The 23970-nt window shown below is 50.3% G+C and overlaps 1 protein-coding gene across 5 annotated transcripts in view; it reads left to right on the top strand.

The window, feature by feature from the left end:
* Positions 1-23970, top strand: part of nlgn1 (neuroligin 1) — a 798160-nt gene that overhangs the window by 162091 nt on the left and 612099 nt on the right. For all 5 annotated transcript variants that reach the window (XM_085990298.1, XM_085990297.1, XM_085990295.1 and 2 more), the window contains one exon: positions 6178-6327. In XM_085990298.1, coding sequence (XP_085846424.1) covers positions 6178-6327 — 150 coding nt within the window. The remainder of the gene's footprint in view (positions 1-6177; positions 6328-23970) is intronic.

Here is a 23970-nt window from a genome sequence, read left to right as displayed (position 1 = left end):
TCCAGTCATAATTATACTCCTTTGAATAATTGATTGCATAGACTTTCCTTTATTTTAATCTGTATCTGAATTGTGGATAGCAATAAATGCTCCACTGTATATGCAGACATTTGTAGCAAAGTGTAATTTTGTTAGCTGTTATCAAGTGAACAGCAGGCATCTGCATTATATAGACATATCTAACCTTAAACATGAAACCTTTTGATGAATTAACTGAAAGAAAATAGTTACCATATTGCATTATTGATATCCCTTTTATAATTAATGCATAAATGCATTCCTTTATATGGTTGTTTGCAAATTATAATCAATATTATTTCAGTAGATTTTGGACCTATTCTAATTTGGTTGGAATATTATTGCCGAAAATAAAATAAACTTGATTGTTTGGTTTACATTTTAATCTGCATGTGAAGTCAACTGACTGCTAATTGTTAGAAGGATCCTTGCAGCCTTAATGTGTGGAGAAATTCACCTAAACATTATTACTGTAGTTGGTTTATGAAGCAAGTGATATAATGTAAAGTGCTTTCGAACAAATTAGTGTCAACGAAGTCTTCAGCAGTAGGTAGGTAGATTGGAAAAGTTTGTTCTGCTATCAGGCAGCTTGATGTCTTCATATCATTACCATATATTCTGTGTGCAACAAAGATCTTACGTGATCACTAATAAACATGATCGCAGTAGTAGAAAGTAGTTCAGACTCATTCCTGCCCTTTGGTCAAATCCAGTCCAATTCCAAATATTGACATTTTTTACCAGAGTTGATTCTAGCTCGGAGTAGCCTAACTGCACTGCCTGCTCAATAGGGGCATTTTGAGTTGAGTCTCGCTAGAATCATAGAATGGTTACAGGACAGAAGGAGGCCATTCGGCCAGTCGAGCCTGTGCCGGCTCTCTGCAAGTCCCACTCCCCTGCCCTTTCCCCGTAGCCCTGAAATGTTTTTTCCTTCAGGCACTTATCCAATTCCCTTTTGAAAGCCACGATTGAATCTGCCTCCACCACCCTCTCAGGCAGTGCATTCCAGATCATAACCACTCGCTGCGTAAATAAGCTTTTCCTCATGTCGCCTTTGATTCTTCTGCCAATCACCTTAAATCCAATGGGAACAGTTTCCCTCTATCTACTCTGTCTAGACCCTTCATGATTTTGAACATCTCTATCAAATCTCCTCTCAACCTTCTCTGCTCTAAGGAGAACAACCTCAGCTTCTCCAGTTTATCCACATAACTGAAGTCCATCATCTCTGCACCCTCTCTAAGACCTTCACATCCTTCCTAAAGTGCGGTGCCCAGAATTGAACACAATGGGGGTGGTTTTGCCAATGGGGGCGCGTTGGAGGTGAGACTGCTGCTTGTCGGGTTTTAGTCCCGCCTCCATCGACTTGTGGCCAACCCACGCTATTTTCCCTTGATTGACCTTGTTGAGCCCACCCAGCAGGCTTAGCAGGCCAATTAAGGGGAAGCCGGTTACAGAGAACGTCAGCGTATGATGTTGAATTGTCATCATTTGACAACTCTGTGAAGGTGTCAAACACTGACATTCTCTGTTGTTTGATGAGTCCTTGTATTCAAGATTCATCAAACCTATCTGCTGAGCAGAAATCAGATGGCTGTTGCATCGGAGAATGCAGCAGCCATCTGTCATCTCTGCCGGTGCAATGTGGGAGTCTCCGGTTCCCCAACTGTTGAAGCCTGCAGGAAGAAACAAAGGTAAGTAAACTTTTTCTATCACTTTTCACTCACCTCACATACTTACCTCTCCACACTTGCACTCATCACTCACCTCCACAGCGCAGTTTTGCACCCCTCCGACTCCTGCAGATCCACTGCTCGCCTCAGTGACCCTGGTGGGGTTTCTCGATGTCGGGAAGTCCGCACCTCTGGTGGAAAAATGGGGATAACTCTCTTAACTACCTGTTAACAGGCAGTTAAGTGGCTGTAATCCCCTTCCCGCCTCCAGGAGATGGGACCCAGAATGGGTCGGCTACCCGCCTCCTGGGAAGATGGCACGGAGGCGAGTTGGGAGTGGGATGGGTACCCGCCCCCAGATTCTGCCATTTTCCCGGCAGACCCACCTCCCCAGGGCTGGCAAAATCGCCCCCACTACTCCAGTTGAGGTCAGACCAGAGTTTTATAAAGGTTCATCATAACTTCCTTGTTTTTGTACTCTATGCCTCTATTTATGAAGCCCAGGATCCCGAATGCTTTTTTAGCTGCTTTTTCAACCTGCCCTGCCACCTTCAATGATTTGTGCACATGCACCTCCAGGTCTCTCTGTTCATGCACCCCCTTTAGAATTGTACCCTTTAATTTATATTGCCTCTCCTCATTCTTCCTACCAAAATGTATTACATCACACTTTTCTGTGTTAAATTTTATCTGCAACGTGTCTGCCCATTCCACCAGCCTGCCTATGTCCTCTTGAAGTCTATCACTATCCTCAGTGTTCACTATACTTCCAAGTTTTGTGCAGATTTTGAAATTGTACCCTGTACACCCAAGTCCAAGTCATTAATATACATCAAGAAAAGCAGTGGTCCTAATACCGACCCCTTGGGAACACCACTGTATACCTTCCTCCAGTCCGAAAAACAACCGTTCACCACTACTCTGTTTTCTGTCACTTAGCCAATTTCGTATCCATGCTGCCACTGTCTCTTTTATTCCAAGGGCTTCAACTTGCTGGCAAGCCTAATACGTGGCACTTTATTAAACGCCTTTTGGAAGTCCATGTACTCCACATCAACCGCATTGTTCTCATCAACCCTCTCTGTTAACTCTTCAAAGAACTCAATCAAGTTAGTTAAACACGATTTGCCTTTAACAAGTCCGTGCTGGCTTTCCTCAATTAATCCACACTTGTCCAAGCGACTGTTAATTTTGACCCGGATTATCGTTTCTAAAAGCTTCCCCAGTACAGAGGTCAAACTGACTGGCCTGTAGTTGCTGGGTTTATCCTTACACCCTTTTTGAACAAGGGTGTAACGTTTGCAATTCTCCAGTCCTCTGGCACCACCCCCGTATCTAAGGAGGATTGGAAGATTGTGGCCAGTACCTCCGCAATTTCCACCTTTACTTCCCTTAGCATCCATCCTAGGCTGCATCCCATCCGGTCCTGGTGACTTATCTACTTTAAGTACAGCCAGCCTTTCTAGTGCCTCCTCTTTATCAATTTGTATCCCATCCATTACCTCAACTACCTCTTCTTTCACTATGACTTTGGCAGCATCTTCTTCCTTGATAAAGACATGCAAAGTACTCATTTAGTACCTCAGCCATGCCCTCTGCCTCCATGTGTAGTTCTCCATTTTGGTTCCTAATCAGCCCCACTTAAATGGTGCCCTCCCTCCTGCACCATCTCTCCAGCCACACATTCATCTGCTCTTTTCTCCTATTTCTTTTAGTACCTGTTTACTATTTATATGCCTATAGAAGATTTTTGGATTCCTTTTATGTTAGCTGCCAATCTATTTATATACTCTCTCTTTGCCCCTCTTTCCTTTTTCACTTCCCCTCTGAACTTTCTATTTTCAGCCTGGTTCTCACTTGTATTCTCTGTGATGAAATATTCCATTCACCACTGCCTGTGACTGAGATCGGTTTCAGTGTCATTTCCCTTCCCCCAGACCTCATTGTATTGTGTACTGGAATGTGCTGTATTGTATACTGGAATGTGCTGGAATGTGCTGTGTGTAGGGCTCCGCCCATACCTGGCCCCGTTTGTAAGCTAGCTTCAGTCTGGCCTCAGTCTCCAGAAGGAAGACATCTCTCTCTCTTACGTGTTACTTTCTAAGTTAATAAAAGCCTTGTTTTTGTTCTGCTAACTTCGAGTCTCGGAATTATTGAGGCACATCATTCTCAACCTGACATCTGTCATACGCCCCCTTTTTTTGCTTTATCTTACTCGCAATCTCTTTCGTCATCCAGGGAGCTCTGACTTTGGTTGCCCTGCCGTTCCTCCTTGTGGGAATATACCTCATCTCTTTAACGGCAGTTGATTGTTCGATTACAGTTTTGCCTGCCAGTCGTTGATTCCAATTTAGCTGGGCCAGATCTATTCTCAACCCACTGAAATTAGCCTTCCTCCAATTATGTATTTTTACTCTAGATTGCTCCCTGTCCTTGTCTAAACCTTATGATACTACGATCACTGTTCCCTAAATGTTCCCCTACTAACACTTGCTCCACTTGATCCACCTGACCCAACTCATTCCCCAGAACCAGATCCAGCAATGCCTCCTTCCTCGTTGGGCCGGAAACGTACTGATCAAGAAAGTTCTCCTGAACCCAATTCAGAAGTTCTTCCCCCTCTCTGCTCTTTACACTATTACTATCCCAGTCTATATTAGGATAGTTGAAGTCCCCCATTATCACTGCTCTTTATTTCTTGCACCTCTCTGTAATTTCCATCATATTCCCATGTGGTTATTTGCACCTGCAGCTCACCAACCTTATTTACCACGCTTCGTGCATTTACACACATGCACTGTAAACCTATCTTAAACCTTCTTGTATTCTCTTAGTCTGACCCTACCTAATACCGTACTATTTCTTACTCTAGTGCTGTCCATCTCTCCCAATCCATTGTGCACCTTGTTTCTCCTTTCTAATGCTACATCCTGGTGTCCATCCCCCTGCTAAATTAGTTTAAACCCTCTTCAACAGCACCAGCAACTCCCTGCCCACCCCACCGCCCCCGCATTGGTCCCGGCTCTGTTGAAGTGCAACCCGTCCAGCCTGTACAGGTCTCACCTTCCCACAGAACCGGTCCCAATGTCTCAGGAATCTAAAGCCCTCCTTCCTGCACCATCTCTCCAGCCACGCATTCATCTGCTCTATCCTCCTATTTCTATACTCACGAGCTCGTGGTACCAGGAGTAATCTGGAGATTACTACCTTTTGAACTCCTGCTTTTTAATCTCTTTGCTAGCTCCCTAAAATCTGCTTGCAGGACCTCATCCCTCTTTCTACCTATGTTGTTGATACCAATATGGACCACGACCTCTGGCTGTTCACCCTCCCCCCTCAGAATGTTCTGCAGCCGCTCAGTGACATCCTTGACCCTGGCACCAGGGAGACAACATACCATCCTGGAATCATGTCTGCAGCCACAGAAACGCCTGTCTGTTCCCCTGACTATCGAAGTGCTTATCATTATTGCTTTACCAATCTTCTTCCTCCCCCCTGTACAGCTGAGCCTCCCGTGGTGCCGTGCACTTGGCTTTGGCTGTACTCCCCAGAGGAAAAATCGTTCTCACAAGTATTCAGTACAATACTGGTTAGAGAGTGAGATGCACTCAGGGGACTCCTGCACTACCTGTTTGGTCCTCCTTGTCTGTCTGATGGTTACCCATTCCCTCTCTGTCTGCACATTCTTACGCTGCAGAGTGACCACCTCCTGAAACGTGCTCTCAGCCTCACAGATGCACTACAGTGATGCCAGCTGATGCTCAAGCTCCAAAACCTGGAGCTTGAGCTCCTCCAGCTGACGACACTTCCTGCACATGTGGTTGTCCAGGACACGGGAAGCATCCTGGAGTTTCCACATGGCACAAGATGTGCATTCCACGGGACTGAGGTGCCCTGCCATGCCTCTATTTAATAGACTTAACTAACTTAACAGAAATAAACTCAAGACTTTTTAAAAAAATCAATCACCAGCTACTCACCAATCAGCTCCTTCCCTTGTGCTGACGACACTTTAGGTTTTATTTTACCTCGCTCCCTGACGCTTGTGGTCCCTTGGCTCTCGGGCCTACCTTTATCTCCGGCCGATCCTCTCGCTATCCTGCAGGTCCGCTCTCAGGCCTATTAACTTAGAGTCCTTGTGTTCTGTGACTCCGCTCCTCCTTTCAGTTAGACATCTCAACTGCCTTCCTCCGCTCCACCGATTCCTGCTCTCACCAAATTCTTCCACTCTGCTTGTGATCCACTCCGATTGCGTTCTCCCAGCTCTGTCTCCAAGCTCTGTGCTAGCCCCTAACATCTGCTGTAATCCAACATAAACAAATAATTTTATTTAAACGGATTATTGCCAGTGAAGCAATTAACTAAAATCAACTTGAGAACCTTACTGCATCAAATAAACTTCTTTTTATTTAGTAACACATAAACTGTTTATTACAGTGCCACCACTGCTGGTTCCAAACTTTTTGAACTGTGTGTCATTTTTCAGATATTCGGGATAGTGGACCCAAACCTGTTATGGTCTTCATCCATGGTGGATCATACATGGAAGGCACAGGAAATATATTTGATGGAAGTGTACTGGCAAGTTATGGCAATGTCATAGTCATCACTGTCAACTACCGGCTTGGTGTTTTAGGTAAGACCATGCTTCTTTTTTATTTGAGCTCCATTATTTTTTTTAAGCCTTGGGTAAATAGCATCTGTATCTTTTGTGAAACATGAATGATTTCTGTGGTTTAAATATATCCCAAATGTGCTACTGATTTGATGAAATATGAGACATCTGGTAAAATGCCTGGATTTTCACTAAGATCAACTGCAATATCATCATTGTGAAGTTAATAGTAATTCACATGGATGAAGTGAAAGCCATAGGTAATGAGCAGTGCAATGCATTCAAACCCTTTCCTCTTTCTCTGAGATCTGGGTTTCAATCCAGACTAGTCAAGTGGGTTGACATCTTCTCTCTGAAACTGTAACAGTTCCTGCCAAGTGAAATAGTTGGTTCCTAATGGATATAAGTTGACTTTTTTATTATTATTCATTCACGGGATGTGGGCATCACTGGGAAGGCCAGCATGTATTGCCCACCCCTGGTTGTCTCAAGGTGGTGGTGAGCCGCCTTCTTGAACCGCTGCAGTCTGTGTGGTGAAGGTACTCCCACAGTGCTGATAGGTAGGGAGTTCCAGGATTTTGACTCAGCGATGATGAAGGAGCAGTGATATATTTCCAAGTCAGGACGCTGTGTGACTTGAAGGGGAACTTGGAGGTGGTGGTGTCATTTGGTTGACTGAACATTTAGCTTCAAAATTGGCATAATTGTCACTGGCTCATCCATCAAACTCTGAGTGGCAATAAACAGTAGTGCAAAGGGACTGTTGTCTTGAGCTTGGGGTTCAGACATGTTGTCGGGGTAATGTATGTGGAACATGCATTATATGTGCCCTTACTATTTCTAGCTGAAAGTGTTTGATACAATCAAAAGTACAGTTTAAAAATATAGTTCAACATTTAATCCATTATCCTGTGGTTTATTGTAAAAATAGCCATGCATAATCTGTATTTGTACTGGAGCTACAAACATTTATTGGTTGTACAAATCTGCTGATAATTTGAGTAAGTAAATTATATGGATAAAAGTTGAGTGGTGTATCACTTAAGAGGAAATCTTTGTTACACATTGTAAACCGTTTTTTAAAAAACTTTTGTGCAATGACCCTTGAAATCAACCAGCAGTTGTATAATATGCAGCATAATGTTAAATGTGTGATGTAAAGTTAAGTGCTTCATTTTTAAATTCTAGATGAGAAGTTGTGTGCTGTAATCTAACAATCAAACATGCAAGTACTATGTACAACAAAGCTGGCGGAGCAGCAATAAAAAATAACATTAAAAGAATGAATCAGAATAGCAGCTGTAATAGAGGGTGAGGTCAGGACTGAATTTTTGGTTCTTAATCACAGCAAAATGAACAGTCTCAAGTCTTTGACTTTGTTGTCTCCCTAGTCAAAGAAACAATATTACACCCTTAGCTTTAAACAGTGATGTCTCTAGTAGCAGTCTTAATGTAACATAACTGGAGATAATTTTACGGAATCATGTAGATATTTCCATCAGGAAAAACACTACATGAAAGAAGTACTTTGTCTAACTTTCTCCATGTTATTGCCTCTGCAGCAAAAGTATATATATAATGCACTTTGTTACTATAGAACCCAAAATACCAAGCTTTTGTTGATACTGAGAAATGGAGCCCCTTTCATTTTTGTCATGGTATTTTGTTCAACAATACAATTTTCTAGGCTTAACACTTCAGCTTGCCTCACATGGACTGACAATTCCAACATAATTAATATGATTCTCAATTTACCTATCCATTTTCACTGTTGTAATTCTCCACTTGAGAGGGCAGCCTGAGTTCTAAACCTCTCCACGCTAGTTGGTACTGTTGCTCCATAACATAAATACTTAATTTCCTTTTCCTTACTCTTATTTCTTCTCCGATCACCCATTCCCTTTTCTTTTCCACTCTGTGTTGGCCCAACCAATACCTGGGCACACCATCCTACTGGTGCTGAGTCGGAATCAACAATCAATGTTGGGATTTAAATTTTGGAGTCCTAACCCAGTATTTTCCACTTCAGCGGTTCTGAAACATGCCAGGAATCTTTGATCATTTAAATTAATGGTCACAGTTACAGGTAGGGGGTGCAGATTTTCCTGACATGCGCCTCACGTGCGCCAGGCACCTGATGCGGAAAATTCCATCCTCCGTGTCTTACTGCAAGAATTAGTTCTTCTAACATGTTCTCTTTTATAGGGGTTACATCATCATTCTGGTAAAATAATAAAGACATAATTTCTCAAGTGCTTTTTTATAAAGCTAATTATTTTTAAAGCTTCTTAAAAAATGATAACAGTCCTAGAATAGTTTGGGCTGCAAACGATATCACATCTGCTGTGCTAACTTTCCTAGCAGCCAATGTGGTGTCTGTGTAAGCATTTTTTAGATCAGGCTGTTCCAGGAACTGAACATGCCTGACAACTATTTGAAAGCATGACAACACCCCTTCAAAGTTGTACATTAGCAGTGAATTATTTAACAATGTTTTTTGTTTCTATTTCTACCTTTTTCATTTGATTTTGTAAACTTACTGATATCAAAATTTGGCAAGCAAGTTTTTCATAGATATGATCCTGCATGGCATGAATACACCAGTTAATGTACACAGATGTAGACACGGGGTCCCTGAGATTCCTGGGGGTCTGCTTTACTGGTGCAAATGCAGCAGAGTGGAACCTCTGCCTGCCCATGCCATTTTCTGGTGACCACATTCCAGTTCCTGGGGACAGGGTCATTTGCATGACTGGGCGGACATATCACGTCTGCATGAGTATAGCGGCATTTGTCCTGAGCTGCTGGCCACTATGTTGGAGCAGCACCATGTCACTCTGATGGCAGAGAGGAGGCCCAACAAAGGCTTGAAGAACTCCAGATGTTCTTGTCTTCTGCTCAAAATGGATTAAGCTGGCTTCTTGCGGAAGGTACCTTACACGAGTAAAGGTTTGGGGCCTCTTGGGAACCTCAGTGGGACTTAGACCTGTCCTCGGCCATCGAGAGTTATGCTGAGGGCTTTTAAAGGCGGTAGTCCTCTGATAGCCTGGGAACTTGCCAGACATATTTGCTTGATGTGGTGGGGGGTGGGTGGGCAGGCAGGCAGGCAGAAGATCCCCCATAGCCCCCCTATCATTGTGATTTAAAGGACCACAGTAAATGAGATGGAATCCCAGTATAACGAGGTACTGCCTCAAGTTTATGGTTTCCCTGTGTGGAAATTAGACTTTCCAACCTCTCCATCCCCAAGAATTTTGGCGCCAGGCTCTTTTATAGATGTTAGGTTCACAGCAGCAATGACATAATCGAAAGATGTACACAGTCATTGAGTGAAATTTAGTTCTTTTTGTGCGATGGATTCACAATTTTGCAAGTTTGAAGAATTATGCCATCTACTAAGAAGGCAAATTTTTGGATAAACAATAAATACTGTGCTGATGGGACTGAGTGCAGCTAATGGATTTGCTTAAGTCCTTTCCATAATCTGCCTGAAGCGGCATCACCCTGCTCTGTGCAGCAATATTTTTATATCTTATAACTTCTTTGAAGTACAATACACTTTTTGAATGAAGTTAATATACAAATATAACAAAAGTACGAAATATAATGGCCCTGAAATTACGGTGTCTTCGACGGTGTATGCGCCGTCGTAATCCTTCTGAAAGGCCCCGCAGCTTCCGGGTTTCTGCATGCACGAAAACCTGGAACTTGCGATCTGTCAAGGTACAGCTTGATACGCCTTGACAGATCTACCGAACCGAAAGTAAAATCAGTTTCGTTGGCGCAGAGTTGGACTATTTGTCCAGCAACTGCCCAGCAATTGCCCATGAAACTCTTACGGCTGATAAAAGCAGGCATAGGGCCTGCTTTCATCAGCGTAACGGTTAGTATAAATCTTAAATTAAACACTTAATAATAAAAAATGATGCATAAACACTTAAAATTAGTTTATGTAAATATTGGTCTGGGTTAAAATGTTTAAAATTATTTTTCAAAAAATTTAATTTTTCTTGTATTTGGTGTAATGAAGGGACTTTTAATTAAATTTGAAAATCAGAACTTTTATATTTATTAGAATTGTGTAAATTGTTTAATTATTTGGGGATTCCATTGCATGTCATCAGGGAATTCCATTCCCTGTGATTGGAGGACCTGGCCCATGTGATCCATGAAGCTTTCGAACCGCCTGCGTCCCTACGATCAGTGGGCCTTTACGCAGGCGTACATCTGGAGGGCCGAGACCCAAACTCTCCGCAGCCTGGGAGCCTGGAGGTAGGTTCAGAAATATTTCACAGGTCAAAGGCGTACTCTGGAGGTACGCCTCCGGCCGCAATTTCAGGGCCATTATTTTGCCTGTTGGATAATGGTCAGCAGAGAATCCTCCCAACAGTATTGCTATTGAAAGTGATTGTAGTTTGAGAAGTTGTGCAAAACTCATCTTGCACAGAGCTGTAAGTTACTGTTTTACTGTCCATCAATGGTGACACAGGTGTTATAAATGTAGGCCTAGAAATTCAGTTGCGTTCGCCAGCCGTTAGCGCCATAAGAGGAGTAGATTTCGAGCGCTAGGCACTTAGCGCCCGGGCGCAGACCGATCTGCGCCTACGCCCAACTTCAGTTGACATTTAGCGCCGGCGCAAAGTGTTTGCGCGCGCTCAGCTGCGCGCGCAGCTTATGACGTCATTTCGTCGTGCAACGCCATTTGTGCGCCCCAAACCGGAACTTCAGTGGCGCCCGCCCAATGTGGGCGTGGCGCTGTTAAGAACTGTGAAGTGGAACGCAGCAGAGGCCCTGCGGGCCTCGGGGAGCGCTAATTAAAGGGCACTTAGACTGAACTATAAAGGCCAGCCATTTTGCTGCAATGATTTTAGTGCTACGGATTTCTGGACAGAGACCAAGGAAGAGACCTTACTGATTTGGGCCAACATAGGAGAGGTATTTTTGGCTTCTGGCCAGAGCTTGGAAATTTGACTCATTGTGATTTCACTGTTTGCAAGTATATTATGGGGGCTGCATGGGGTTCCAACCCTCAGTTCCAGCATTATGTGCGAAGGGCTCGCAGACGCTGTGTGAGAGGGGCAGCCATGCCTAGACGCAGAGGGGCCATCAGGCGTCGGCAACGTAGGCCTTACCCACTCAGGGAATACCGCCAGCAGGTGTCCTATCTCACCATGACTGCCGCGCATTGTGTTAAGAGGCTGCGCTTCAGAAGGGAGGTGGTTGCAGAGATCTGCCAGCTGCTTCACAGAGATCTGCGTCCACAGCTGATGTGCAGGACGTCTCTGTCGGTGGAAGTGAAGGTCACGGTGGCTCTGAACTTTTATGCAAGCGGCTCCTTCCAAGCCGCTGCTGGGGACATAGCGAACATCTCCCAGTTCGCCGTGCATCGCTGCATCCGGCAGGTCACCGATGCCCTTTTCGCAAGGAGACACCAATTCATCTCCTTCCCCATGACCCTAGAGAGGCAGGAGCAGCGTGCAGTCGGATTTGCGAGGATCGCCGACTTCCCCATGGTGCAGGGCGCCATTGACTGCACGCATGTGGCTATGCGGGCACCTATCGACAATGCCGAGGATTACCGCAACCGGAAGGGCTACCATTCCCTCAATGTACAGCTGGTGTGTGACCACAGGCAGCGCATCCTAGCTGTCAATGCCCGCTTTCCAGGCAGCAGCCACGATGCATTTATCCTGCGCCAGACTACTGTGGCTGACATGTTCCAGGCACAGCCTCCCCCAAGAGGATGGCTTATCGGGGACAAAGGCTATCCTTTGTGTACATGGCTCATGACCCCGCTCCGCGCGCCCAGGACCCCTGCTGAGGAGGCATACAACGAAAGCCATCAAGCCACAAGGAACATCATAGAGCAAACGATTGGCGTCCTCAAGCAACGGTTCCGCTGCCTGGATCGTTCCGGCGGATCTTTACAGTATTCGCCGGATAGAGTCTCCCAGTTCGTCGTCGTTTGCTGCATGCTGCACAACCTGGCTATCCGCAGGACTCAGGCACTGCCACCTCACGTTGGACCACCACCTCAGGAGGACAAGCAGGAGGACCATGAGGAGGAGGAGGAGGAGGAGGAGTACCAGCCCAGGAGGGAGCCACAAGGTCCAAGGGCCGTCCGTCGGCGGCTTATTGAACGACACTTCTAGGCCCCCTGTCAGGGAATGGCTTGTGGCAATGAAGGCACATGAATGCAGCCGCTCCGCAAGCCCTCAGCCGGTTAACGCAACAACCACTTGAAACATCACACATGGACAAGCTGAATAAATAAAAAGCTTTATTGAACAAACTCCGGGCCCTTCCCACATGAAACCCAAAAACAGACAAGACCCCCAAAAAACAGTCAAAAACATATCTCACTCCCACAACCTGGGGAGGAATAACAAAACTTGTCCATCCAAATGGCCTTCATCCTCAGCCTTACCAAGACAAACCCCCCCATACAGAACACAAACACCCCCATATAAAAAAACAGTTGCCTTCATCTTCGGCCTTACCAAAATAAACCCCCCCCATACAGAACACAAACACCCCCATATAAAAAAACATTTGGCAACACACTCTACTTTGTGTGCCGAGAGGGCGAGTCCTTGTCCAGGCTTTTCCGGCCCCTGGCCGACCTGCTGCACCGCCTCAACCTGGGCCCTGTGGGTGTTGCAAGGCTGGGGGAAGGCTCCTGAGGGGCACAATGCGTGACGGCAGATGCCCTTGGGGGTCGGCCTAGACGAGCTCCGGCCCTGGAGGGGCCGGCTGCTGCAGCTGTGGCTGGGCAGCATCAGTCTCTCCAGCAGCTCGTCGCAGCTTTGCTGGGGGAGTGGCAGTGGCGGCTGCAGCAATGGGGGCAAGCTGGCTGATGCCAGGCGCTCGCTGGTCGCCAGAGACACTGGCAGTCGGCCGGGCTGGCACTGCAGCAAGCGCAGCAATCTGGTGAAGGCCAGACCGCTGTGCTGCAGCAGCGCGGCGCGTGCCCTGGCGATGCGTGCGTGACACAGCGAGTGTGGCAGCAGTGAGTGCCCATACTGCCCTGGTCTGTGCCCGCATCAGACCAGCCAGTGACTGCACGGCACCACTCGTCAACTCTCCACTCGCTGCCTGTGCTGCCCTGAATTCGGACCGACTCGCGTCCTGTGATGCCCTGAATTCTGCCCGACTCGCGCCCTGTGATGCCCCGAATTGTTCGAGACCCCTGGCCTGTGCTGCCGCGAGTTGGTCGAAACCCCTGGCCTGTGAGGCCCCGAAATCGGCCACACTATGAGCCAGGGACTCAATGGCCTCAGGCAACCGTGCCACAGCCCCCATGAACTCGGTGTGGCGAAGATCCGAGTCCGCGGACATTTGATCAAGGAGGCGCACCTCCTGGGCGAGGACCGTCTCCGGACTGGAGGCCGGACTCTCCCTCTGGGAAGAAGGCCGCCGAGCTGGCCGACCCTTCCCGCGTGGCTGGACGCCACTGGGCCCAGCAACTGCACTCCCCTGCAACACTTCCCCCCTCTGGGGAGAAGGCCGCCGTGCTGCCCGACCCTTCCCGCGTGGCTGGACGCCACTGGGCACAGGAGCTACACCCGCCTGCAACACTTCCCCCTGGCTCTCCTCCAGGCAAGACGTGTCCCCTCCATTGCCATCCCCTGGCGCGGATGAGGGTTCCCCCGATGTGCCGCCTTCCTCTTGCTCCTCGTCGTCCTCCTCTTCCGAGGGACTGACACTCGCAGCTTCAGGGACCTCCTCCTCACCAGCTGAAAGCAGGAAGGCACAAGAGTAGCTTTAGAGTGAGGACAGGGCGTCAGCGAGGGAGGCATGAGTGGTGGCATTATGCGCATTGGTCGGACAGTGGCAAAGGATGTAGATCTGAAGCGCAAGGGGAACGAGAGAGGTCCAAACGGTCATGTCCTTACCATTGGGGCCCAGCACAGGGTCGGCATCTCCAATTGCAACGGGGCCAATCACCCGGGCACCCATGAGTCGACCCACGCGTTCCTCCAGGTCACTGAGCTCCTGGAACTGGGCACGGCCTCCCCCGGTGACAGTCCGGCTCTTCAGATTCTCGGCCAGCTTGGCCTGCAAGAGAAAGGACGGCTTCTAAGTACAGTGTGGTGCCCTGTTGTTGTGTGCACTGCCTCCCATGGTGGAATAGCTTGGCCAGTGTGGTGCCCTGTTGTTGTGTGCACTGCCTCCCATGGTGGAATAGCTTGGCCAGTGTGGTGCCCTGTTGTTGTGTGCACTGCCTCCCATGGTCGAATAGCTTGGCCAGTGCGTAAAGTGCAGAAAGTGCTATTGATGTTCATGCCAGTGCCATAGCTGCTGGAGGAGGGCTGGCCTTTGAGGTCCCTTTGCCCATAATGTGAGGTGCACATGCAAGGATGAGGAGGACACTGGAAAGGGTACTCACCCTGACCAACCGAGTGAGGTCGTTAAACTTTTTCCGGCATTGGTCACCAGTCCTGGGGACATCGCTGTTGGCTGTGACCCTCTGGCCGATTTCCCTCCAGGCTCTCCTGTACAGCCTCTTGGGAGCCTTCTTGCCACTGTCCGGGAACAAGATATCTCCTCTCCTCTCCAAAGCCCTAACCAGCACCTTTAAATCATGGGCAGAGAAGCGCTGCGCTCGCTCACGGGCCCTCTGCATCCTTGCTGGCGCTATTTCTCTCCAGCAGCAGTGTTTAGGCCTAGCTGGAGGGCTGCAGTATCCAGGGCGTGGCAGCAGACCAAGTCGACCCTTCCCCCTTCCCCCTTTAAGAGCTGGCCGGCACCAGGGTGTCTGCTGTCAATCAAAACATGACCGCACCTGCGCTGCGCCCGGCCTCGGTGGTATCAGTCTGCACCGCCGGCTTAGCACCTAAAGATAGGGGTGCAACGCCAGTTTTAGTGCTCGAGCAAACTCCTTGGCCAAAGCTACTGAATATCGGCGAAGTGGCCTCCACTTTCCGGCGGGCGCAAACTTTAGCGCCCGCCCGACTTTACCGCCCCAAAAGTGGCTATACTGAATTTCTAGGCCGTAATCTTTCAAAGCCTGCAGAAGGAGCATGAATTTATTTCAGTACCAGATCTTATAGAATGCTTTTCTCACTGAATAAAATTGGACTAGGGTACCTTTCTAAAATTGGAGCTGAAATATTCAATCGTCATGAAGGCACTTTTGTCATATATCCATCTGATGGAACTGGTCTGTTCAGCTGCATGGCGTTTTTCATTTCTATTATATTCATGGGCCTAGAAATTCAGTTGGGCGCGCCAGCCGTTAGCGCCTTAGGGGGAGTAGATCTCGAGCGCTAGGCGCTTATCGCCCGGGCGCAGCGCGATCTGCGCCTCTCCCCAACTTCAGGACACATTTTGCGCCGGCGCAAAGTCTTAGCGCGCGCCCTGCTGCGCGCGCAGATCATGACGTCATATAATAGTGCAACGCCCTTTGTGCGCCCCAAACCGGAACTTCACTCGTGCCGGCCCATTGTGCGCCGGGCGTCCCGAGCGACTGTGAAGTGGAACCGTACACAGGCCAGCCGGGCCGGGGGGAGCGCTAATTAAAGGGCACTTACCCAGCAGTATAAAGGCCAGCCATTTTGCAGCATTCACTCTTGTGCAACGGTTTTTTGGACAGAGACCAAGGAGGAGAGTTTACTGGTTTGGACCAACACTTGGACAGGTATTTTTGGCTCAGGCCAGAGCTTACCAATTATCTTAGCCTTCATTCAGAGCTCAGTGTTTGCCAGCATATAATGGGGGCTGCATTGGGTGGCAACGCTGAATTTCAGCCTTATGCCAGAAGGGCTTACAGACGCCGTGAGAGAGTGGCAGCCCTGGCTAGACGCAGAGGGGGCAACAGGCGTCGCCAACTGAGGCCTTACCCACGCAGGGTATACCGCCAGCAGACCTCCTATCTGACCATGTCTGCCGCGATGTGTGTTAGGAGGCTGCGATTCCGAAGGGAGGTGGTTGCAGACATCTGCCGGCTGCTTGAGAGAGATCTGCAGCCACAGCTGATGCGCAGGACGTCTCTGTCGGTGGCAGTGAAGGTGAAGGTGGCTCTCAACTTCTATGCCTCCGGCTCCTTCCAATCCACTACTGGGGACATCGCTAATATCTCCCAGTTCGCTGTGCATTGCTGCATCCGCCAGGTGACCGAAGCCCTTTTCAGAAGGAGACATCAATTCATCTCCTTCCCCATGACCCTGGACAAGCAGCAGCAGCGTGCAGTGGGGTTTGCAAGAATAGCGGGCTTCCCCATGGTGCAGGGCGCCATTGACTGCACGCATGTGGCTTTGCGGGCACCTCTTGAGCATGCCAAGGATTACCGCAACCGGAAGGGCTACCATTCCCTCAACGTACAGCTGGTGTGTGACCACAGGCAGCGCATCCTAGCTGTCAATGCCCGCTTTCCAGGCAGCAGCCACGATGCCTTTATCCTGCGACAGACAACTGTGGCTGACATGTTCCAGGCACAGCCTCCCCCAAGAGGATGGCTTATCAGGGACAAAGGCTATCCTTTGTGTACCTGGCTCATGACCCCGCTCCGCGCGCCCACGACCCCTGCTGAAGAGGCATACAACGAGAGCCATCAAGCGACGAGGAACCTCATAGAACAAACAATCGGCGTGCTCAAGCAACGGTTCCGCTGTCTCGACCGCTCCGGGGGAGCCCTCCAGTATTCGCAGGATCGAGTCTCCCAATTCGTCGTCGTTTGCTGCATGCTGCACAACCTGGCTATCCGCAGGACTCAGGCACTGCCACCTCACGTTGGACCACCACCTCAGGAGGAGGAGCAGGAGGAGCATGAGGACGACGAGGACGAGGAGTACCAGCCCAGGAGGGACGCACAAGGTCCAAGGGCCGCCCGTCGTCGGCTTATTGAACGTCACTTCTAGGCCCCCTGTCAGGGAATGGCTTGTGCCAATGATAGAACATGATTGCAGCCGCTCCGCAAGCCCTCAGCCGGTTAAGGCAACAAACACTTCAAAGATCAAACATGGACAATGTGAATAAATAAAATGCTTTATTGTACAAACTCTGGGCCCTTCCCACATGAAAACCAAAAACAGAGGAAACCCCCAAAAAACACTCAAACACATTACTCGCTCCCACAACCTGGGGAGGATTAACAAAAGAGGGCAACTAAAATGGCCGTCATTCTCGGCCTTCGTCCAAAACAAACATCACATCATCGGCCTTCAAAAAACAAACATCCAATTCTCGGCCTCAAGAAACAAACACAAATGGCCACACATTCGACTATTTGGCCCGCTAGGGCGATGCCTTGGCCATCTTTGGGTGGCCCCTGCCCGCCCTGCTGCTCCGCCTCAAAGTAAGGCCATTGCCTGCTGCAAGGCTGGGGGCAGGCTCCTGAGGGGCACATGTCGTGATGGCAGATGCCCTTGGGGGTCGGCCTAGTCGAGGTCTGGGCGTCGAGCGGCCGGCTGTTGATTGCTGCAGCTGTGGCTGGCCAGCATCAGTCGCTGCAGCAGCTCCTGGCAGCTCCACTGGGGGAGTGGCAGTGGTGGCTGGAGGAATGGCGGCAAGCTGGTGGATGGCAGGCACTCGCTGGTCGCCTGAGACACTGGCACTCGCCTGGGCCAGCACTGCAGCATGCGCACCAATCTGCCGAGGGACAGACCGATGTGCTGCTGCAGCACGCCGGGTGCCCTGGCGATGCCTGGCTGACACAGCGAGTGTGGCAGCAGTGAGTGCCCGTGTTGACCTGTTCACTGACCGCAGCAGAGCAGCCAGTGACTGGACGGCACCACTAATCACCTGGCCAGTCGCTGAAAGATCTGCCCGGTATTCCGCCCGACTGGTGGCCTCTAAGGGCCCGAACTCGGCCACACTCCGAGAGAGGGAATTGGTGGACTCAGGCAACCGTGCCACTGCCGCCATGAGCTCCGTGTGCCAGCGCTCCAAGTCCGCGGACAAGTCTTCGAGGCGTTCCATCTCCTCGGCGAAGAGCATCTCCTAACTGGAGGCCGGACTCTCCCTCTGGGGAGAAGGCCGCCGAGCTGGCCGACCCTTCCTGCGTTGCTGGAGGCCGCTGGGCCCAGCAATTGGACTCCCCTCCGATGCATCCCCCCTCTGGGGAGAAGGCCGCCGAGCTTCCACCCCCCTCCCGCCTTTCTGCAGCACGCAGGTCCCAGGAGCTCCCCTCCCCTTCGACACTTCCGCCACGCTGCCCTCCACGGAAGACGTGTCCCCTACATTGGCCTGGGTGGCCGCGGCTGAGGGTTCCCCTGATGGGCCGCCTTCCTCTTGCTCCTCCTCCTGCTCCTCCTCGGAGGGTCTGTCACTGGCAAGTTGAGGGACCTCCTCTTGACCATCTGAAAGCAGGAAGGCACAAGAGTAGCTTTAGAGTGAGGAGAGGGCGTCAGTGCGGGATGCATGAGTGGTGGCATTCAGCGCATTGGTCGGACAGTGGCAAAGGATGTAGATCTGATGCGCAAGTGGGACGAGAGAGGTGCAAAAGGTGATGTCCTTACCATTGCTTCCCAGAACATGGTCGGCATCTCCACATGCAACGGGCCCAATCACCCGGCGACCCATGAGGCGCTCCACGCGATGTTGCAGGTCGGTGAGTGGCTGGATATGGGGTCGTCCTCCCCCGGTCGCAGTCCGGCTCTTGCGATTATTCGCCAGCTTGGCCTGCAAGAGAAAGTACGGCCTCTAAGTACAGTGTGTCGCCGTGATCTTGTGTGCACTGCCTCCCATGGTGGAATAGCCTGGCCAGTGTGTCGCCATGATCTGCTGTGCACTGCCTCCCATGGTGGAATAGCCTGGCCAGTGTGTCGCCATGATCTGCTGTGCACTGCCTCCCATGGTGGAAAAGCTTGGCCAGTGTGTTCAGTGCAGAATGTGCAATTGAGGCTCATGCCTGTGCCATAGCTGCTGGATGAAGGCTGGCCATTAGAGCTTTCAGGTCCCTTTGCCCATAATGTGAGGTGCACATGCAAGGATGAGGAGGTCATTGGAAAGGGTACTCACCCTGACAATGCGTGTGAGGTCATTTAACTTTTTGCGGCATTGGGCACCGGTCCTGGGGACGTCGCTGTTGGCTGACAGCTTGCTGGCGACATGCCTCCAGGCTCTCCTGTAGACGCGGACCGTCGCCTTCTTGCCATTGTCCGGGTACAAAACATGGCGCCTCTTCTCCACAGCAGCAAGCAGCACACTCAGATCACGCTCTGAGAAGCGCTGCGCACGTTCACGGGCCTTCTCCGTGTCTTCAGGCGCTATTTGGGTCCAGCAGCAGTGTTCAGGCCTAGCTGGAGGGCTCCACTATCCAGGGCGTGGCAGCAGACACAGTCGACCCTTCCCCCTTAAGAGCTGGCCGGCGCCAGGGTGTCTGCTGTCAGTCACGAGATGGCCGCACCTGCGCTGCGCCCGGCCTCGGCGCTATAGATCACCACCTCCGGCTTAGCGCCCAAAGAGAGGCGTCCAACAGCAGTTTTAGCGCTCGCCCGAACTAGTAGGGCGAAGCTAATGAATATCGAAGAAGTGGCCTAGATTTGGCGGCGGACGCAAACTTTAGCGGACGCCCCACTTTAGCGCCCCAAAAGTGGCGTCAATGAATTTCTAGGCCATGAAGTCCTTTGTAATTACAGGTGTTTTTCTACTTTTCAGTTTTGTAGGCCTAGAAATTGGGCCTATAAAACCGTTAACCTGGCGCGAAATGGTGGTTGGCACTCTAGTGCCCTTCTCAGGCGCGGGACTCAGCAGCTGCCATTTTGGTGAGGGCTTTATCGCTGTCGATAGCAGTGCTGGCCCTGGAGATATAAATGAAGATAGTGTGACATCAACGCCGACTTGACACCATGGCCTCGATTTTAACTGAGCCGTGGAGGCGGGCTTGGAGGCGTGCGGGGGATTAAAATCGCAAAAACTGGCAGGTGGGACCCCCCCTCCCCGCCTGGTTCCCGACTCCGAGCCATTTTTACTCAGGCGTGTCTGATGGTCCCAAATCCGTCCCGCATCCAACAGGCGGGACTGGTCTTTAAGGCTCTTAATCACCACTAAATGGCCTCTATAATCCCATTTTAACAGTCCCTTGCACTTTTAACCCTTTTCCCACGTAAAACACGCCTGGTGGGAATCATGACTGTGAAACCTGGCAGGAGCACTATTGGCTTGCTGACTATCAGCTTCAGGTCAACCATTAAAGAGGAGATTTGATCAGCCAACATTTGCAGGTGGCAGGACTTTGTTGTCTCAGGCCTGGAGCAACTTTTACCGGGTTTAACCACACCTGTCGAAGGTTGGAGCCTCACACACATCTCCAGTGTGAACTCCTGGGAAACCACTCTCGCCACCTTCACTCAGCGTTTCCTCAACGGAGGCATATGCCAGAAGCATGGGAGCCATTTTTTTTCTTCCCTTCTGGGCATTAGAGGAGCTCGAGCACCAGGCACGGCAGCAGGAGAACCAGGAATAACAGCAGAACCAGGAACAACAGCAGCAGCAGCAGCAGGAGCGACAGGCTGTTGTTCACCCACCTGAAGCTGCACAGGCCAGAAGGGGCCAGTGCCTGGAAGCCCGTCGGCGCAGGAGATCCCCCCAAACAGGGTCTACAGACACAGGGTCAGCTGCCTCAAAATGACTGAACAGCAGTGCCAAAGGCGGCTCTGACTTTCGCGAAAGATAGTGACTGACATCTGTGCAATGCTACAGCAAGACCTGCTGCCCAGAGGACCAGGTGGACACTCCTTACCTGTGGCCATCAAAGTCACCACCGCACTCAACTTTTTTGCCTCAGGCTCATTCCAGGGATCATCAGCAGACATCAGCGGCATTTCCCAGGCGGCCGCACACACTTGCATCATGCAGGTAACTGATGCCCTCTTTGCCCTCGCACACAATCACATCCATTTCACCAAGGATTGTGCAAGTGTGACGGCGTGAGCGGTTGGATTAGCTCATCTGGCAGACTTTCCAAGGGTGCAGGGCGTCGTTGACTGCACACATGTGGCCCTTAGGGCACCCCATCGCAATCCAGGTATTTTTGTCAACCGCAAGGGCTTCCACTCCCTTAACGTTCAGCTGGTGTGTGACCACAAGAAGGAGATTTTGCATGTTTGTGCCATGTACCCTGGCAATTGCCATGACTCCTTCATACTGCGCCAGTCTAGTGTGCCTCCACTATTCAGGCCGCCAGACCAACTTCACGGATGGCTATTTGGAGACAAGGGCTATCCCCTGAGGACTTGGCTAATGACGCCATTGAGGAGGCCAGCCAATAAAGCTGAGGAGCACCACAGCTCCAGCCACATTTCCACCAGATCCATTATCGAGCAAGCCATCGGTTTGCTGAAGATGCGCTTCAGATGCCTGGATAGATCAGGTGGAGCCCTACAGTACTCAGCAGCCAGGGTCTCCAGAATCATCGTGGTTTGCTGTGCACTTCACAACATGGCACAGCGTCGTGGCTTGCAGATTCCTGAGGACCAAGTGGCTCCTCACACACCCTCCTCAGATGATGATGAGGAGGAGGAGGAGGGCGAAAACGACCGTCCTGCAGAGGACCAACAACCAGTGGCAGCATTACGCCAGAACATTGCTGCCCGGGATGCAAGGAATGCACTCATCCTGGCCAGATTTGCTTAGCCTAGTGCCTTGCAGCTTCTTAACTGAGCATCGACAATGGCCAAGACCCTGTGGATTCCTAGCTATTTGTCCAGCATACTGACAATTGCAAGTAATCCTAAGCCCTCAATGTGAAAGTCCCATTCGCGAAATGACACACGCCACAAATACAGCAGTAGCCATCAGACTTTTTATTGACAGAATTCATCTGATGGCTTTTTTTAACAATACATAAAATTTCACCCAAGTGACTACCCTTGTGACTACTTGTGCTTTATTTTCCTCTTACGCGTGCTCCTACGTAGTGGTTAACCTGTGGCTTCAGCAGATGTGGAGGCCCCTTGCTCACTTTCCTGCTGCTCCTGTCTCGACACCTTTGGCGGGCATCCTCTGGGGTGGCGAGCCTGAAAGGGCTCGTCAACAGTCTGCTGCTCCTGCGGCTGTGCAGGGGTTGAGACGTCTATCTCACTTGGGTGTGGACTCCGGTGGGGCTCTGACTGAGGGCTCTGCAGTGGCATGGAAGTGTGAGCGCTTGGAGAGGAACCCCCACTTCCTTGAGGTCTGCCACCAACCTCCCTCTCATGGGTCAGCTCCCCCTCCGCGCCTGCAAGTGGCTGGAGAGCACCTTGCTGCACATCAGGGGGGCCATGGGGACCCGTATCTGCAATGGCAGTCCTACTCAGAAGGACTTCCATGAAGGTCTGGTTTCTATGTTCAATAGATGCCCATCGCTCCTCAAGAGATGTCAATCTATTCTGAACACTAACTTTCTCCATGGCCGTAGCCCTCCTCTCCTCTACCGTAGCCAGCCTTACCACGGAGGCAGCAATCATTTCCACGTAGGTAGCCATCCTTTCCATGTTGATGCGTTCATGCGCCAATGACTCCACAAAGGCTCTGCTCATGTTCGCTATGGACTCCTCCATTCGCTCCACACTCGCAGCGACTCTAGAGACAAAACCTGCCAGAGACTCCTGCATCTGTGCATGGAGTTCCATCACCTCTGATCTTATGGATGGACCCAGAGGCAGAGGGTCGACATGCAGTTGAGCCAAGCTGGCAGAGTCCTGCGCCCTTTGACGAGGACTCGCCACTGCTGTCCGTCTCCACAATCTGCTGATGCTCACTTGTGAGCTGTGATACACCAGGTGACAACACCACTCTATGTCCCGAAGGTCCCACCGAGGTGTGAGTATCTGCGCTGGTGCTGGGTGCGCTTATTTCTGCTGACGCTGCGCCCTCAGAGGTTGCAGATTCCTTTGAGGAGTCTGGGAGCTCAGGCTCTTCCTCCTGGACAGTGGGGACGGGGGCTCTCGATGGTCCTATGGGGAAGTAAAGGAAAGAGTTAGAGATGTGAGGTCAAGGTTACATGCACATTGCATATTGCAGATGATCATAGGTCCATCTGTTATAGCTTCAGAATCATTATCAGCGACTCATACAATGTCAATGAGAGAGATGGAAAACTATTCTGTCACCAGCTTGCTGTGATGCACCCGTCTGTCCGTCCCCAACTTGCGCATCTTTTTCAACCCCGACAATTTCCAGGATGGCTTCTTCCCAAGGGGTGAGCTGGGCTAATGATGGTGGGCCTCCTCCAGGCCTGGCTCTTTCCCTTTTATTGTGAGCTCTCTTTTCCTGCAATGAGGGAGACAAGTGGAGGTTGAGTGAGAATGAAGGAGCGAGTGCAGAGATTGCATAGCATAGATACTTAGAAGGAGACAAAGATGGAGTGAGGTTGCAAGACCAAGGGCCCTCCCTGTGTGTTGTCACTTGTGTTCAAAGCATCAGAGTGATAGGGAGTGTGAGGGCTGCATGGTAGAATAGTTATGTGATTGTGAGCATAGAGAGAGAGGGAATGGGTAAGGGTGCATGGATGTGAGTGTCAAGTGGGATGTGGAGGAAGAGATTGCTAAAGCTGAGTGCTGGTGAGGAAAGGCAATGGGGATCAGATTGAGGGTGATGGGAACTTCATACTTACTTTTCCAGTGCGTTGAAGGTCATGAAATCTTTTCCTGCTCTGCATCCAGGTGCACCATGTGACCCCCAAGGAGCTGACCTCCTCAGCCACCTGTATCCGCACAGCCTTGGTCTGACTGGGAGGCCTCT

Source organism: Somniosus microcephalus, chromosome 6 (assembly GCF_052327205.1).
Source record: "Somniosus microcephalus isolate GS21.2 chromosome 6, FLI_Smic_1.0, whole genome shotgun sequence".
NCBI lineage: Eukaryota > Metazoa > Chordata > Chondrichthyes > Squaliformes > Somniosidae > Somniosus > Somniosus microcephalus.
This window is presented reverse-complemented; position numbering and strand designations above follow the sequence as displayed.